This window comes from Monodon monoceros, unplaced genomic scaffold (genome assembly GCF_005190385.1).
Source record: "Monodon monoceros isolate NGI ecotype Baffin Bay Population unplaced genomic scaffold, NGI_Narwhal_1 Super_Scaffold_7, whole genome shotgun sequence".
In the NCBI taxonomy this organism is placed as follows: domain Eukaryota; kingdom Metazoa; phylum Chordata; class Mammalia; order Artiodactyla; family Monodontidae; genus Monodon; species Monodon monoceros.
The window spans coordinates 53,039,844-53,058,746 of record NW_021703784.1 but is presented as its reverse complement, the minus strand read 5'-3'; the positions used below and the strand labels follow the sequence as shown (position 1 = coordinate 53,058,746).

Here is an 18,903-nt window from a genome sequence, read left to right as displayed (position 1 = left end):
AAGAGATTATAGTCAAAAACTAGTCAATCAAGTCCAGGAAGGTCCAGGAAGTGCAGAGTCCCATTCAGCATAAACCCTAGGATAAACATGCCAAGAAACACATTAATCAAACTATCAAAAATTAAAAAAAAGAAAAAATATTTAAAGTAGCAAGGGAAAAGCAACAAAAACCTACAAGGGAATTCCCATAAGGTTAACAGCTGATCTTACAGCAGAAACTCTGCAAGCCAGAAGGGAGTGGCAGGATATATTTAAAGTGATGAAAGGGAAAAACCTACAACCAAGATTAGTCTACACAGCAAGGATCTCATTCAGATTCAACAGAGAAATTAAAACCTTTAAAGACAAGCAAAACTTAAGAGAATTCAGCACCACCAAACTTTACAACAAATGCTAAAGGAACTTTTCTAGACAGGAAACACAAGAGAAGGAAAAGACCTACAAAAACAAACCCAAAACAATTAAAATGGTAATGGAAACATACATATCGATAATTACCTTAAATGTAAATGGATTAAATGCTCCAACCAAAAGACATACAATGGCTGGCTGGATACAAAAACAAGACCCGTATATATGCTATCTACAAGAGACCCATTTCAGACCTAGGGACACATACAGACTGAAAGTGAGGGGATAGAAAAAGATATTCCATGCAAACGGAAATCAAAAGAAAGGTGGAGTAGCTATTCTCATATCAGACAAAATAGACTTTAAAATAAAGACTATTAGAAGAGACAAAGAAGGACACTACATAATGATCAAGGGATCAATCCAAGAAGATAAAACAACTGTAAATATTTATGCACCCAACATAGGAGCACCTCAATACATAAGGCAAATGCTAACTGCCATAAAAGGGGAAATCGACAGTAACACAATGATAGTAGGGGACTTTAACACCCCACTTTCACCAATGGACAGATCATCCAAAATGAAAATAAATAAGGAAACACAAGCTTTAATATCAGTTAATTCCGTCTTTATCAGTTAAAGACGGACTTAACTGATATTTATAGGACATTCCATCCAAATACAACAGAATACACTACCTTCTCAAGTGCACACGGATCATTCTCCAAGATAGATCATATCTTGGGTTACAAATTAAGCCTCAGTAAATTTAAGAAAATTGAAATCATATCAAGCATCTTTTTCAACAAATATGCTATGAGACTAGATATCAAATACGGAAAAAAAAAACTAAAAAATACAAACACATGGAGGCTAAAGAATACACTACGAAATAACCAAGAGATCACAGAAGAAATACAAGAGGAAATCAAAAACTACATAGAAATAAATGACAATGAAAATAAGACAACCCAAAACCTATGGGATGCGGCAAAAGCATTTCTAAGAGGGAAGTTTATAGCAATACAATGCTACCTCAAGAAACAAGAAACATCTCAAATAAACAACCTAAACTTACACCTAAAGCAATTAGAGAAAGAAGAACAAAAAACTCCCAAAGTTAGCAGAAGAAATCATAAAGATCAGATCAGAAATAAATAAAAAAGAAATGAAGGAAACAATAGCAAAGATCAATAAAACTAAAACCTACTTCTTTGAGAAGATAAACAAAATTGATAAACCATTAGCCAGACTCATCAAGACAAAAAGGGAGAAGACTCAAATCAACAGAATTAGAAATGAAAATGGAGAAGTAACAACTGACACTGCAGAAATACAAAGCATCATGAGAGGCTACTACAAGCAACACAATGCCAATAAAATGGACAACCTCAAAAAAATGGACAAATGCTTAGAAAAGTACAACCTACCAAGAATGAACCAGGAAGAAACAGAAAATATGAACAGACCAATCACAAGCACTGAAGTTGAAACTGTGACTAAAAATCTTCCAACAAACAAAAGCCCAGAACCAGATGGCTTCACAGGCGAATTCTATCAAACATTTAGAGAAGAGCTAATACCTTATCCTTCTCAAATACTTGCAAAATACAGCAGAGGGAGGAACACTCCCAAACTCATTCTACAAGGCCATCATCACCCTGATACCAAAACCAGACAAAGATGTCACAAGAAAAGGAAACTACAGGCCAATATCACTGATGAACACAGACGCAGAAATCCTCAACAAAATATTAGCAAACAGAATCCAACAGCACATTAAAAGGATGGTACAAGAAGATCAAGCGGGGTTTATCCCAGGAATGCAAGGATTCTTCAGTATATGCAAATCAATCAATGGGATACACCTTATTAACAAACTGAAGGAGAAAAACCATATAATAATCTCAATAGATGCAGAAAAAGCTTTTGACAAAATTCAACACCCATTTATGATAAAAACTCTCCAGAAAGTAGGCATAGAGGGAACCTACCTCAACATAATAAAGACCATATATGACAAACCCACAGCCAACATCGTACTCAATGGTGAAAAACTGAAACCATTTCCTCTAAGATCAGGAACAAGACAAGGTTGTCCACTCTCACCACTATTATTCAACATAGTTTTGGAAGTTTTAGCAATGGCAATCAGAGAAGAAAAAGAAAGAAAAGGAATCCAAATTGGAAAAGAAGAAGTAAAGCTGTCACTGTTTGCAGATGACATGATATTAAACACAGAGAATCTTAAAGACTCTACCAGAAAACTACTAGAGCTAATCAATTAATTTGGTAAAGTAGCAGGGTACAAAACTAATGCACAGAAATCTCTTGCAATGCTATACACTAACAATGAAAAATCTGAAAGAGAAATTAAGGCAACGCTCCCATTTACCACTGCAACAAAAAGAATAAAATACCTAGGAATAAATCTACCCAAGAAGACAAAAGACCTGTATGCAGAAAACTTTAAGGCACTGATGAAAGAAACTGAAGACAATACAAACAGACGGAGAGATATACCATGTTCTTGGATTGGAAGAATCAACACTGTGAAAATGACTATACTACACAAAGCAATGTACAGAATCAATGCAATCCCTATCAAACTACCAATGGCATTTTTCACAGAAGTAGAACAAAACATCTTAAAATTTGTATGGAGACACAAAAGACCCTGAATAGCCAAAGCAGTCTTGAGAAAGAAAAATGGAGCTGGAGGAATCAGACACCCTCACTTCAGACTATACTACAAAGCTACAGTAATCAAGACAGTACGGTACTGGCACAAAAACAGAAATATAGATCAATGGAACAGGATAGAAAGCCCAGAGATAAACCCACACATATATGGTCACCTTATCTTTGACAAAGGAGGCAAGAATATCCAATGGAGAAGAGACAGCCTCTTCAAAAAGTGGTGCTGGGAAAACTGGACAGCTACATGTAAAAGAATGAAATTAGAACTCTTCCTAACATCATACACAAAAATAAACTCAAAATGGATTAAAGACTTAAATGTAAGGCCAGATAGTATAAAACTCTTAGACGAAAACATAGGCAGACCACTCTATGACATAAATCACAGCAAGATCCTTTTTGACCCACGTCCTAAAGTATTGGAAATAAAAACAAAAATAAACAAATGGGACCTAATGAAACTTAAAAGCTTTTGCACAGCAAAGGAAACCATAAACAAGACCAAAAGACAGTCCTCAGAATGGGAGAAAATATTTGCAAACGAAGCAAGTGATAAAGGATTAATCTCCAAAATACACAAGCAGCTCATGCAGCTCAATATCAAATTCAAACAACCTGGGCTTCCCTGGTGGCGCGGTGGTTGAGAGTCCACCTGCCGATGCAGGGGACATGGGTTTGTGCCCTGATCAGGGAAGATCCCACATGCTGCGGAGCCGCTGGGCCCGTGAGCCATGGCCGCTGAGCCTGCGCTCCACAACGGGAGAGGTCACAACAGTGAGAGGCCCACGTACCCAAAAATCAATCAATCAATCAATCAATCAATCAAACAACCCAATCCAAAAACGGGCAGAAGACCGAAATAGACATTTCTCCAAAGAAGATATATAGACTGCCCACAAACAAATGAAAGTATGCTCAACATCAGGAATCATTAAAGAAATAGAAATCAAAACCACAATGAGGTATCACCTCACACTGGTCAGAATGGCCATCATGAAAAAATGTACAAACAATAAATGCTGGAGAGGGTGTGGAGAAAAGAGAACCCTCCTGTGCTGTTGGTGGGAATGTGAATTGATACAGCCACTATGGAGAACTGTATGGAGGTTCCTTAAAAAACTACAAATAGAACTACCATATGACCCAGCAATCCCCCTACTGGGCATACACCCTGAGAAAACCATAATTCAAAAAGAGTCATGTACCACAATGTTCATTTCAGCACTATTTACAATAACAGGACATGGAAGCAACCTAAGTGTCCATCAACAGATGAATGGATAAAGAAGATGCGGCATATATATACGTTGGAATATTACTCAGCCATAAGAAGACACGAAACTGAGTTATTTTTAGTGAGGTGGATGGACCTAGAACCTGTCATACAGAGTGAAGTAAGTCAGAAAGAGGAAAACAAATACTATATGCTAACACATATATATGGAATCTTAAAAAAAACAGGTTTGTGAAGAACCTAGGGGCAGGACAGGAATAAAGACGCAGACGTAGAGAATGGACTTGAGGACATGGGGCAGGGAGAGGAAGCTGGGACGAGGTGAGAGAGTAGCACTGACATATATATACTACCAAATGTAAAACAGATAGCTAGTGGGAAGCAGCTGTATAGCACAGGGAGATCAGGTCGGTGCTTTGTGACTACCTAGAAGGGTGGAATTGGGAGGATGGGAGGGAGATGCAAGAGGGAGGGGATATGGGGATATATGTGTACATATAGCTGATTCACTTTGTTATACAGCAGAAACTAACACAACATTGTAAAGCAATTATACTCCAACAAAGATGTAAAAGAAAAAAAATTAATTAAGAATAGAGGGACTTCCCTGGTGGCACAGCGGTTAAGAATGCACCTGCCAATGCAGGGGACATGGGTTCGATCCCTGGTCTGGGAAGATCCCACATGCCACAGAGCAACTAAGGCTTTGCGCCACAACTACTGAGCCTGTGCTCTAGAGCCCGCGAGCCCCAACTACAGAAGCCTGCGCGCCCAGAGCCTGTGCTCTGCAGCAAGAGAAGCCACCGCAATGAGAAGCCCACGTGCTACAACAAAGAGTAGCCCCTGCTAGCCACAACTAGAGAAAGCCTGCGTGCAGCAATTAAGACCCAACACAGCCAAAAATAAATAAGTAAAATAAATAAATAAACGAAAGAAATTAAGAATAGAAAAAAAAAAAGATCAGGGCAAAAAAAGTAGAATGTTCCTCAGATTTCTTCAGACCTCAGTAAAGAAATGTATGCACAGGAAAAACTGAAAATATAGTTAAGTGTCAGATGAATTAGCCACATTAATGAGTAATAAACAAATAATGTCTAATAGAAAACTATATAGCTAAATAAAAATCAAATAATGTTTTTCTGGGAATTTCCTGGCAGTCCAATGGTTAGGACGCTGGGCTTTCATTGCCGAGGGCATGGGCTTGATCCCTGGTCCGGGAACTAAGATCCCGAAGCTGTGCACCACAGCCAAAAAATATATATATAATGTTTTTCTTACATTTCTTTCCAACGATGAGTTTCTGTGTGCATATTACCTATGCATCATTATTTTTCAGATTCCAGCTTTCCAAAGTACAAGGTATTTGTCCTGATATGGACCACACTGCTAAATATATTTATCTGACAAATAATTGAGCACCTGCTATGGGTATTATGCTGGGCACTAGGCTAGGTCCTGGAAATTCCCAATCCCATAAAAAGAAAAGGATCACCCAGCTTTAGAGATTATATTCCAATAGAGAAGAGATCAAAGTAAGAAACATGCAAATAAACATTAAAAAAATTCCAATAAAAGATACCTGACGATGCATTTCCATGAAGAGCCATCTTGATCATCTTGTTCTTCTATATACATTCTGACATTGTGATCTTGATCCAACTGGTACCAGTACATGAGGCCATCTTTGTCACGGCCAATTGGCTGGAGACGCATGGTATCGGCATCCTCCTCATTGATAATATTCTTGAATTTGAGATTGTCATCAAACTGACACTCACAGAGGTACTGGAAAATAGTCATGACATGGTTTAAAATACCCCATAAATGTTTCTCCATGAAAATAAATGTGATATGTTCAACCAAGGAACAGATTTGGGGATAGGAGAAAGAATACTTTTAGTTTTATCCATCTTTCACTTTCCTCTCTCCCCTTTTGTACACTTATTTTACAGTAACCAACTTTAAAACATAAATTTCTAAGTTAACATTTAATTTTTGTATTACAGAAATTTATAGGTTTAACCCAACCAATGACACAAAAGTGAAGTTATATTTTAAAGCAATGAGTCTGTTTGCACTAAAGTTTCCCAAATTTGTTCATGGTATAAAATTTTCAATCACTCCTTCTCTCTTAAAGCTTTTAGACGAACTTCATTCTTGAAATGGCTATCTGTTTTTGAAAGCTTGAGACATATACAGTTTTTAAGGAAGGCAGTCTTATTGATAACTTACTCTGTGGAATTCTCTTTAAAAAAAAAAAAAAGACATCACCAAATTGGAAGAACTGATTTTTAATTAAAATTTTTGTGTATGATTAGTGTATAAAGTCAGATTTCTTCCCTGAACCTATCTGCCCGGGCAAATAATACATGACGTTCCTATCATAGCCTCTTTGCCTTTGCCTGTGGTGTCTAGGCCCATAGACTCTCTTCTATAAAGGTAGTTTTCCCCTTCATTATGCTGACCACATTGCTAATAATTAGGGCCAACACACTGAAGCAAGCAAGGAGAAAAAGGGGAACTCAAACTTGAAAATAAATCTATACTTTGAGAAGACCTATTTTAATTAAGTAGGTTTGGTTATGTGAGACTTTTATTAAGTACACACTGGCATGCCCCATGTCATCTGGAAAACTAATGATCAAATTACTAATTTAGTAAATCAGTAAAAGATTAACCACAGTTTACCGTATTTGTTAACAATGACTGTGAAGGCTGCAAATAATGCATAAAATTAATGTGGGGTTTACCCATTCTACTATTGTCCCTACAAGCAGAGATCATAAACCTAGATATACTTGTATATTGAAAAATAACCCAAAACAGTAATTCAAAGAACAGTTTTATCACCAAACAATAAACAAGAAAAAGAAAAATCTATTGTCCTTTTCCGCTAACAGTGAAAATGTCTACTTGGGGACTTCCCTGGTGGTCCAGTGGTTAAGACTTGGTGCTTCCACTGCAGGGGGTGCAGGTTCGATCCCTGGTCGGGGAGCTAAGATCCCACATGCTGCAGGCGTAAGCCCCCCACCAAAAGTCTACTTTCTAGTTATTTCCCAATTCAACCAGAAGGAGTCAAAAGTGAATTTTTTAATTAAAATAACTGTAACAAATAATAAATTTATTACCTTTAAGAGTGCTAACTTGCATTCAACACTCATTTCAAGATAGCCTTTCTTCTCCATCTCCCATGCCCAGGTGCTGTTAAACTCTTGACATATCTGTCAGAGAAAGTTAAAGTCTTAATACATAAAAGCAATTTAAATTTACATTGGTAGTTTTGTTGTACAATTATGTTAACAGTTTTGTTAATATATAAAGGAAAAAGTTTATACCAAACACAACTGAATCCAATCCCACCCTGAAATGCCTATTACTTAAATATACCAGAAATGTTTACTACTGTCTGATGATTGAATTTAAGGTAAGCAGGGATCCCTGCAGCTTTCTCCTCTGCTCTCAAGAATTTTATACACACTTTTGTGGCACATTTTCCCAAATGCAAGTAATTATCTGATTCCACCTCTCCAAACAGCCTAGAAGTTCCTCGACGGCAAGGACAATAGTTTATTCATCTCTATGCCTACAATAGAAGCAAGCTAAAAAAACCATGCCAAACTGTAGGCACATTTTTATTCAAGTAACTCTCCAACTCAAAATCCTCCTAATCATGGGTACAGATTCCACTGCTTGGCATTTGAGACCTTCTATAATGTGGCATTAACTTAAATTTCTAGGCTTCTCTTCTCATACAAACATTGCAAGCAAACCAGAGACACTTTAAAAGGATGAGGAAAGAAGACTTGGATAACCATTCCACTTATCAGGCGATGCACCATGGGCTTTATGACCTCTGTGAGCCAGTTTCCTCAGCCATAAAAGGGGAGCAGTAATAATACTGACCTTAAAGATTGTGAAATAGGTATAAAAAATGATAAAAAGTACCTAGAAACTTCATGCTCTTTTTCCAATCCAAGGAACAAAGAGTATAATGAAGGCCAAGGGAGAAGAACCAATACAAGGCACAAAATTATCTGGGAGCTTGGGCAATTAGCTAGAAACACTGGCAGGAGAAAAACAAACAGGCAAGTGAAACTGCTTTATATAACCACCTCAACCTAGGAATAAGACCAGGCTGGCCCTCCTGGGAGGGCTACCCTTTTCCTCTCCTGTACCGGTGTCATCTTTTTTTTTTTTTTTACCAAGTTAGGACAGAATGTAGTATGGCAAGGAACTATATCATGGGGGATCTTCAAAGGCAAAAAGGAAGAATGAGCTCTCCATTCTCTGGAATACCATATTTCCTCTGACTGACAGCACTACATTTTGTAGAGGAAAAAAATTGAGATATACAGAATAAGGGAAATTTCTGGAATATTACACAAGGAAGACCTCAAATGATTATATCAAAACCTAAAGGTCAACATGTGAATAGACACTTTGCCAAAGAATATATATAAATGGCCAATAAGCACAGGAAAAGATAGTCAATGTCCTTAGTCATTAGGGAAATGCAAATCAAAACCACAATGAAATACTACTTCATACCTGTCAGGATAGCTGTAATCAAAAAGAAGGATAGGGGCTTCCCTGATGGCGCAGTGGTTGAAAAACCACCTGCCAATGCAGGGGACATGGGTCCGAGCCTTGGTCTGGGAAGATCCTACATGTTGTGGAGCAACTAAGCCTGTGCGCCACAACTACAGAGCTTGCGCTCTAGAGCCCACAAGCTACAACTACTGAGCCCACGCACCACAACTACTGAAGCCTGCGCGCCTAGAGCCCATGCTCTGCAATAAGAGAAGCCACTGCAATGAGACGCCTGCGCACCGCAACGAAGAGTAGCCCCTGCTTGCCGCCAGCTAGAGAAAGCTCACGCAGCAACGGAGACCCAATGCAGTCAAAAATAAATAAATTAAATAAATTTTTTTAAAAAAAGGATAATAGCAAATGATGGGAATGTAAAATGGTGCAGCCACTTTGTAAAAAAAAGTTTAGCAATTCCTCAAAATGTTAACACTGAGTTACCACATGACTTAGCAATTCCACTCCTCGGTATGTGCTCCCCAAAAATGAAAACATATACTGTACAAATGTTCATCACAGTATAATAGCCAAAAGGTGGGAACAACCCAAATTTCCATCAACTGATGAATGAATAAAATAATACATGGAATATAAATACAATGGGATTTTATGCATCCATGAAAAGGAATGAAGTAGTGATATATTGTACAGCACGGATGAACATCAAAACACGATGCTAGCGCTTCCCTGGTGGCGCAGTGGTTGAGAGTCCACCTGCCGATGCAGGGGACACGGGTTCGTGCCCCAGTCTGGGAAGATCCCACATGCTGCGAGGCAGCTAGGCCCGTGAGCCATGGCTGCTGAGCCTGAGCGTCCGGAGCCTGTGCTTCGCAACGGGAGAGGCCGCAACAGTGAGAGGCCCACGTACTGCAAAAAAACAAAAAAACAAAAAAACCCCCCAAAAACCACGATGCTATGTGAAAGAAACCAGACATAAGAGGTCACAAATTTATGGAAGTTTGTATATGGAATTTCCACAGGAGTCAAATCCATATAGACAAAATTCGTTAGCAGTTGCTAGTGGGTAAGCAGAGGGAGGAACAGACAGTGGTGGCTATGGGCAGATTTCGTTTCAGAGTAACAAAAATGCTCTATAATTATGATAGTGTTCTACAGTTAAGATAGCGCACATCCTTGTGAATATGCTTAAAAACACTGAATTGCATATTTTTAAAGAGTGAATCTCACGGTATGTGAATAATATCTCAATTTAAAAAAATCAGACAGAGGGACAGCCAACAACACAGAGCCAAGCTTATGATTTGGATGAAGCATTTCTTGAGTGCTCTACTGTATACCATACCCCTAGAAGAAGATGTAGGCTAAAGCTGTGTGTGGGGAAGTTCAGTTTCACCAAAGGGGCTGAGAATGACACAGCTCCAAAGCATGGCCAACAGCTCACAGCGTCAGACACCAAATATAGCTGAACAACTGTTGATTATCATTTACTGTGTGAAAGGGGAGGAAAGAGAAAGAGAGGTAGATACAGAGATAATTAAGATATAAGCGTCTGCTTCCTCACTACTTAGCTTCAATTTACTGACCTTCATTTACAATGCTTAGAGTGTAAAACCTCTGTTGTGCTGATATTCAGAGATAAACATGCTATTCATTTTCTGTTTCTTTAAGGGCAATGTAGACATACTACTGTGCCATTTGAGGTACTCCCCCCCAACCAAAGGCACATTAATTAGATTTGCCCAAGTAGCCCTAACATGTTGTTACCACGAAGTAAATACTGCAAATAAAACCTGCAAATAAAAAAGGTACTCTAAATGACACTTAAATAATTCTTATGCAGGACTATATAATCTCACCAAGAGTCAGCAAACTTTTTCTAAGGGACAAACAGGAAATAATTTAGGCTTTGTGACCGTATGGCCTCTTTTTCAACTATTCAACTCTGCTGTTATAGTGCAAAAGCAGTCACAGAAAATACATAAACAAGTAAGCTTCACTGTATTACAATACCACTTTATAAGGAAATTTGAATTTCATATAATTTTCATATGTCAACCATTCTCCCAACCATTTAAATATATAAAACCATTCTTAGTTTTCAAGCCATACATAAACAAGCAGCAGGCCAGATTTGACCCAGGGGCCACAGTCTGCCTAGAGAACCAGAAATTAGCTTTGTTTATCAGAGACTGTCTAGACAGTTATTCTTGGGACCTTAAAGCAAGGGGATCCCTAGTAGATTGGTAATTCACATTAACTCCCCACGTTCCAACTTGATTCTAACCAAGCAGCCTTGTATCAATATATAATTATAATTTGGTTTTGCATGCAATTCCTCTTTAGAGAATGTTCCAATATCCAAAACATTCATATTTATCACCATAAGTTATAATTCCATAATACTGGTTTTAAGTTTGACTCTCTCTATATGTAGTTAATGAGCGGTCACATCTTGTTGCTACCCCCTGTATGGTGCCTAAGGAACAGTCTTTCTAATACACACACAAAATCAAATGTCCCGGGCCTGCAAGGCTGAATGCCATTCAGCCTGGGAGACCTCTTGGCTGGCTGCCTGCTATCACTCCAAAACTCCCTGTGTCTGTTCTTCTTAACTTCTTCTACACAGAGAAAAACAAGGTTGAGGATGGAAAATAAAGGGGAGGGGGCGTGGGGGGGCATTTAAAAGTTCACATCAGCTCAATATTTATAAGAAAGGTAGTTTCACATGCCTACACAGCAAATACACAGAATTTATCTCAGTGAGATCATTAACATATTAATCTTAGATTCATATACACAATGGAAGTACCAGTAACTCTTCTCTTTTTGGCAGTTCGAAAGATAAGGCATTAAAAAGGAGGAGGGGTACAGAAAAACTGCAAAAACTCTCAGCATGAATACCCAAACACCTGCACTGAGAAAAACGGTGCAAAACTCTAGCATGGCTTCTATCAGCCTAAGGACACGTCCCTAGCACAACCCTGCTCCTCCCTCACTGCTGTCTAGAAAACTCAAGGTTGCCAAAAGAATTTATTGTTTGTTCTAGCCAATACCTGATCTAGGTCCCTCACCTCCTTTTTTTCTTTTTGGCATGCTGCGCAGCTTGCAGGATCTTAATTCCCCGACCAGGAATCGAACCTGGGCCACCGCAGTGAAAGCGCCAAGTACTAACAACGAGACTGCCAGGGAATTCCCCCATTAATTTTAAAAATAAACTTAAAATTGTAAACCTCTCCTCTGTCCCTCTGAGATGTGTATGTATCTCCTACAAGACAGGGTGTCCCCAAGGACCTGACAGCCATCCCTTTTCTATGTAATCATCAGACTCCGCGGGAAGGTAGAAGTCTAGTAACTTGCACAGTTAGCAGGCACAAAAGCCCTAATCAAGCTAACTTTGACCAACTCTCATACCAGGTGTTTGTGATTTTTGAATTTCCCTAACCCTGCTTGACCCCTTTACTCCCTCATTACCATCTCCCCAACTCCCTCATTCTCCCTTTAAAACACCAGCCACCTCTGGGCAAATTGAAATTAAGCTCAAGCTCCATCTACTACTGTAACCGAGTAGGACCCCATGGGGGCCTTCCCAGGACAGCCCTTTCCCCCATATCCTCTGCTTTAGCTCCTCTCTGAAGTACCTAGGTAACAGTATTTGATGCACATTTCCTGAGTTGTGAAAACCCCCCACCAAATGGAAGATGTTAACTACTTGATGACCATGAGCACATAGGCCCAGGCCTCCTGGAGCCTAAGGACTGATAATGTGAACCCCTGTGACTCCACCGTTCCCTCACCACCAGCCAATCAGAGAATTGTGCATGAGCTGATCACATACCCTGAGAACCCTACCCCCAACCTGGCTTTTAAAAATGCTTTGCTGAAACCCTTCGGGGAGCTCTGGGCTTTTTAGGGCTTGAGCCACCTGTCTACTTGCGTGGCCCTGCAATAAACCTTTCTCTGCTCCAAACTCCGATGTCTCGGTGTGTTTGGCCTCACTATGTGTCGGGCACATGAACTTGCACTAACACTACCACTGTAGTTATTGAATAAAATCAGTCATTACAGCCTTTAACTAGTGTCTGCCATTGTTTACCTTTGATGGGGGAGTCCCTGAATATCATTCAGATGAAAACCTTTATTTTAACTGAGAGACATGAAATTTAAAGAGATTCATTTATCCAGCGATTCCACAAATATTTATTGAGTACTTGTTCTATGGCAGGAACTAGTCTAGGACCTGGAATACCATGGTAAAGAAAACAACCAACCTGCCACCATGGAGCTTATATTCTAGGAGGCAGTCAAATAGGTGAACATAAGAAAATATCAAGTAGAGACAAAGGCTTTGTTGAAAATAAAATAGAATACTGTGAAAGAGGAAAGTCTGAGTGCTACTCTGCATTGGGTGCTCAGGGGAGGCCTCATTTTAAAAAGTTGACATTTGACACAAAAAGGTGAGACATGACTGATAAAACAGAAATCAGCCACATGAAGACCTGGCATAGGAATATTCCAGACAGAAGAAACAGCAAGCACAAAGCCTTAAGGTTTGGCATATTATAAAACCACAGAACAAAATCAGTATAAGTGAAGTAGAGTAAGAGGGAGAGCAGCAAAAGATAAAGCTGAAGAGGTAACCAAAGGCCAAATTTATGTAGGCCAGGGTATGAAATTAAAATCTAATTTCAAATGTGATGGATTTTTTTACAAATTTTTGTGTGGGGGTGGGTGGGGGGGAGAGCATAGCTCATACAGAATATTGTGTTAAATGGTGGAGAGGTTGTGTTGAAAAGGGAACACTCCTACACTGCTGGTGGGAATGTAAACTGGTGCAGCCACTATGGAAAACAGTACGGAGGTTCCTAAAAAACTAAAAAGAGTTGCCATATGATCCAGCAATCCCACTCCTGGGCATATATCCAGAGGAAATTCTAATTCGAAAAGATACATGCACGCCTAATGTTCATAGGAGCACTATTTACAACAGCCAAGACATGGAAGCAACCTAAACGTCCATCGACAGATGAACAGATAAAGAAGATGTGGCATATATATACAATTAAATACCACTCAGTCATCAAAAAGAATGAAATAATGCCATTTTGCAGCAACATGGATGGACCCAGAGATTATCCTACTAAGTGAAATTAGAAAGAGAAAGACAAATACCGTAAGATATATCACTTATATGTGGAATCTAAAATATGACACAAATGAACTTATCTATGAAACAGAAAGAGACTCACAGACATAGAAAACAAACTTATGGTTACCAAAGGGGATAGCGGGAGGGATAAATTAGGAGTCTGGTATTAGCAGATACAAACTACTATATATAAAATAGATAAACAACAAGGTCCTACTGTATAGCATAGGGAACTGTATTCAATACCCTGTAATAAACCATATGGAAAAGAAGATGAAGACCATATATATATATATGAATCTCTTTGCTGTACACCAGAAGCTAATACAACACTGTAAATCAACTATACTTCAATTAAAAAATTTAAAAATATTGTGTTAGTTTCAGGCATATGCCCAGGAATGGGATTGCTGGATCATATGGTAGGCTCTATTTTTAGGTTTTTTGTTTGTTTGTTTTTGTTTTTTTGCTGTACGTGGGCCTCTCACTGTTGTGGTCTCTCCCGCTGCGGAGCACAGGCTCCGGGTGTGCAGGCTCAGCGGCCATGGCTCACGGGACCAGCTGCTCCGCGGCATGTGGATCTTCCCGGACCGGGGCACGAACCCGTGACCCCTGCATCGGCAGGCGGGCTCTCAACCACTGCGCCACCAGGGAAGCCCCTATTTTTAGTTTTTTAAGGAAATTCCATACTGTTTTCCATAGTGGCTGCACCAATTTACATTCCCCCCAACAGGGTAGGAGGGTTTCAATATGATGGGAGGATTTTACATGGGGGAATAATTAGATCGGATTTATGTTTCAAAAATGGCTGCTGTGTGTAAAATAGATTGCAGAGGGAAAAGAATGGAAACTAAGAAACCAATTTTAAGGCAAGAGATAATGATGACATGGCCTATAGTGGTAGTAGTGGGAACAGAAAGAAGTAGACAGCTGTATTTCAAAGGTAGAATTATAAGGACTTTTGAAAGAACAGATATGGAAGGTGAATGGAAAGAAAAACCAAAGGCGACATCTAACTTCCTTGCCTTGAACAAATGGAAGGATGAAAGTGCTTTTAACGAAGATATAAAGGAATACCTGAGAGAAAAGAGATCTCTTTCGTACCTAATGAGTTTGAGGTATGTATTAGACATCTAAGAAATATCCTTCTCAAAGTTAGTGACTGAGCTGAATCTTGAAGCTTATGACTCCTGGTTCAGAGATCTTTCCACTGGATCATATACAGTCTTTTTTTTTTTTCCGGTATGCAGGCCTCTCACCGTTGTGGCCTCTCCCGTTGCGGAGCACAGGCTCCAGACGCGCAGGCCCAGCGGCCATGGCTCACGGGCCCAGCCGCTCCGCGGCATGTGGGATCCTCCCAGACCGGGGCACGAACCCGTGTCCCCTGCATCGGTAGGCGGACTCTCCACCACTGTGCCACCAGGGAAGCCCCATATACAGTCTTTACTTAAACCTTTTCAAATCTGAGTCAAGAAGAATTTTTTGGCTGAGCTCTGAGAAGTCATCTTTGTATCCCTAGCTTGTGACAAAGTATGAGACACACAGCAGGTACAAAACAAATATCTGATGAATACATGAAAGACATAGAAAAACAATGTTTTTACCTTAATTTAAAATACTATTATTTTAAGATAACCACCAATAACTTCTATAGGCAACACAACACATCTCAGAGAACATTATAAATTCTTACCAGGATAATAATAATAGCTAACATTTATTGTGTGTTTACCATGTGACAATACTATTCCAATTGCTTTAAAATATTAACTCAGTCAATTCTCACAAGCCTTAGATGGGTGTACTGTTATCCTTAGGAGGGTCTGTGCTTCAGCCAAGAAATAGGAATTAGTATCTCTAGTAATTTATGGTGAAATTAGTAATACATTTAAGACACCAATTAGGTCAGTTATCACCAACCAAGCTATGGAAAAAAGCTAGACTGAGAATTAGAAATCATTCAGCTCCTTTATTATACTCAAATTACACCTCACCAAGTCCCCCTGGTCTAATACTTAAATATGTACGACTATTTTGTATATAATATTCTTTCCAGAGGACTAAATGAAACATTTACTGAGCACATTTAGTATTTGGAGGGCAAAGATAAATTAACAGACAGTCTCTGCTCTAAGAAGTTCAGAATTCAGAGAGCGAGATGGTCATGAAAACAAATAATTATAGAGGCAGAAAGCAGTCAGAGTCATCTACAAACTGAGTAACTGATATATCTATGAACTACTATGAAAATACAGAGGAGAGAAACCCTTATACAGCCAATGGATGAAGGGCGATCAAAGAAGTTTTATTTAAGTGGTGACATTTATGCTAGGACCTAAAGGATGAATGAGGTTTTACCAGAAAAAGAGGTAAATAAAGAGTATTTCAAGAAAAACAGATTATGAAAACCAATGGGGATATGAATATTTTGGTATGTTCTGTCAATGTGAAGGCAAATAGAGGAGCTCTTCATGCTGAGCCCTTAGAATCCTAGATCATGAGTGTTGGGGGGTGGGGGTGGGTAGAGACAAGGCCATGAAAGTAGGTCATGGCTCATAAATATGAGGACTCAACAAGCATTTGGAAGTACTGATGAAAAACAGTTCTATTGCACTGCGCAAGACAGACAAGAGTATAGATTCCGAGGTCAAGTAGACCCACTAAAGCCCGTTTTGCAATAATTCACGGGAAAGGTGATGAAGCTGCAGCTAAACCTGGCAGAGGATACTCAAGAGAAGGAAGATTCAGATTGTTAGTACACATATCTTACAAAGCAACAACAAGCTTTATGCCTAGTATATTACCAAGTAAATGTTTTACTATTTACAGTAGAACTTTCACAAACATTATTTCATTTGGGGTGGATGTTCTGTAAAACTACAAGATTTTTGAAAGCAAAAACAAAGTCTGATTCATCTTTCTATTTCCTACAGTATCTCCCAAGTTCAGGGCCTTGCTAATAGTGGACACTCAGTATTTACTGTATCAATGTTCTCTGATATAACTACAGAGTCAACTTACTATTATGACGGGCTATCTGGGAACACTGCCTATAAGAATGTATATTAAGAGTTATACAGAATGGATGTTTCTTTAATTCCTTAAAAATATACAGGAAATAAAAGACTGTCACTTATTTCAAGTTGGAAGGTGTTGAACCACCATGGAGAAGACAACTGTTTTGCCTGTTTGGGGGCTGGAGAGGGTGGGTGGGGGTTACTGTTATACTTACTTCAGTGCTGACTGTATGCAGGTAAATGGACAAGGTCTGTCGTCTGTTTAGGGACCTGTTTTGTATTCTCCCAACCCTACACCCATTTTTCTTTGCTTTCTTTTTTTTTTTTGCGGTACGCGGGCCTCTCACTGCTGGGGCCTCTCCCGTTGCGGAGCACAGGCTCCAGATGTGCAGGCTCAGTGGCCATGGCTCACAGGCCCAGCCGCTCCGCGGCATGTGGGATCCTCCCGGACAGGGGCACAAACCTGTGTCCCCTGCAACGGCAGGCGCACCCTCAACCACTGCACCACCAGGGAATCCCCTTTTTTTTTTTTAAGATGTTGGGGGTAGGAGTTTTTATCAATTAATTAATTTATTTTTGGTGTGTTGGGTCTTCGTTTCTGTGCGAGGGCTTTCTCTAGTTGCGGCAAGCGGGGGCCACTCTTCATCGCGGTGCGCGGGCCTCTCAGTGTCGGCCTCTCGTTGCGGAGCGCAGGCTCAGTAGCTGTGGCTCACGGGCCTAGCTGCTCCGGGGCATGTGGGATCCTCCCAGGCCAGGGCTCGAACCCGTGTCCCCTGCATTAGCAGGCAGATTCTCAACCGCTGCACCACCAGGGAAGCCCCTCTTTTCTTTTTTGAATGTACTTTTTTGGTTTTTAAACCAAGGTTGTAGAATTCCAATTTTTTTTTCAACCTTGGAACCTTAAGTAGAATGCCCTCAAACGGACGGATTTTAGTCCTTAGAGAGTCAGTGTGTGTGTTGCTGCTTATTTAAATACAGTTCAGGTGGGGCCCCAAGAGTGCCAAGGTCCTCCCTCTGCTTTCCAGATGCGCTTCTTCTTCTAAAACCAGGAGAGGTGAGCACCTGAGCAGGGAATCGCAGGTGACTTAATTTAGTTCACCGGTGCCTACTCTGAAGTGCTGGGTGTCCGTTCTTGAAGAAACAAACTCACCGGAAGGGCGTGTTTCCTTATTATATACTAATAACTTCTTATATTAATTTGTACCAGAAGTTCCTTGACTGTGACTTACGCCAAGTAATTATGAAGATTTTTTTCCCCCTGAGTATTGCATGAAGGCTACCAAGTTGGAACAGGCAAGTCCTGGATGTGAAAGCTTTAATTTATCTACGTCATTCATGTGTTATTTTTGTAGCTATAATCTCTATTTTCTTATTTGATGACCGCTGAAGTGTTCCTAGACCCTGTCGTAAACCTAAGAGTTGATGCATTGGTGCGAGCAGCTGGAAGTTCAAGATGTTGTTGTGATTCTTTTTTTCTTAATCCCCCTTTCGTACATGTGATATTAAGCAGACGATGAAGTGTTACTCTTGAGGATTTTAACAAGGAAGGAGAAAGAAAGACCCACATTTCTGGGGGAAGTCTTTGCCCCTCTATGTGGAAAAGTGGATCGAGACTGTTCTCAAGTCTGTCTCTTGGTAACTGCACCTGACTTTAGGATCTAAAAAACATTTTTTTTTGTTTTGCCAAGTTGTGCCTTTCCTTCTGGAATTGTAAGTGAACACAATAATAGTACCTATTTACACTGTGAAGTGGATATTGTTACAGAAAACACACCAGAGGCTTTCTCAGTTGTTAAGCTAACAATGCCTTGTGAATGTATGATCTACGGAGAAACCCCTGTAGTTTTTACCTGCTGATGCCGTCTGTCGGAGAATAAATTTTGGATGGTTCTTTTTTTCACCAA

General features: G+C 39.7%; 1 protein-coding gene across 1 annotated transcript in view; it reads right to left on the bottom strand.

Annotated features, from left to right (window-relative positions):
- The window catches only part of RSF1 (remodeling and spacing factor 1), a 163,189-nt gene that overhangs the window by 61,400 nt on the left and 82,886 nt on the right, over window positions 1-18,903 (bottom strand). The window contains exons 3-4 of the mRNA XM_029207839.1: window positions 7,417-7,509; window positions 5,868-6,073 (exon numbers count right to left, since the gene is read on the bottom strand). Coding sequence (XP_029063672.1) covers window positions 5,868-6,073; window positions 7,417-7,509 — 299 coding nt within the window. The remainder of the gene's footprint in view (window positions 1-5,867; window positions 6,074-7,416; window positions 7,510-18,903) is intronic.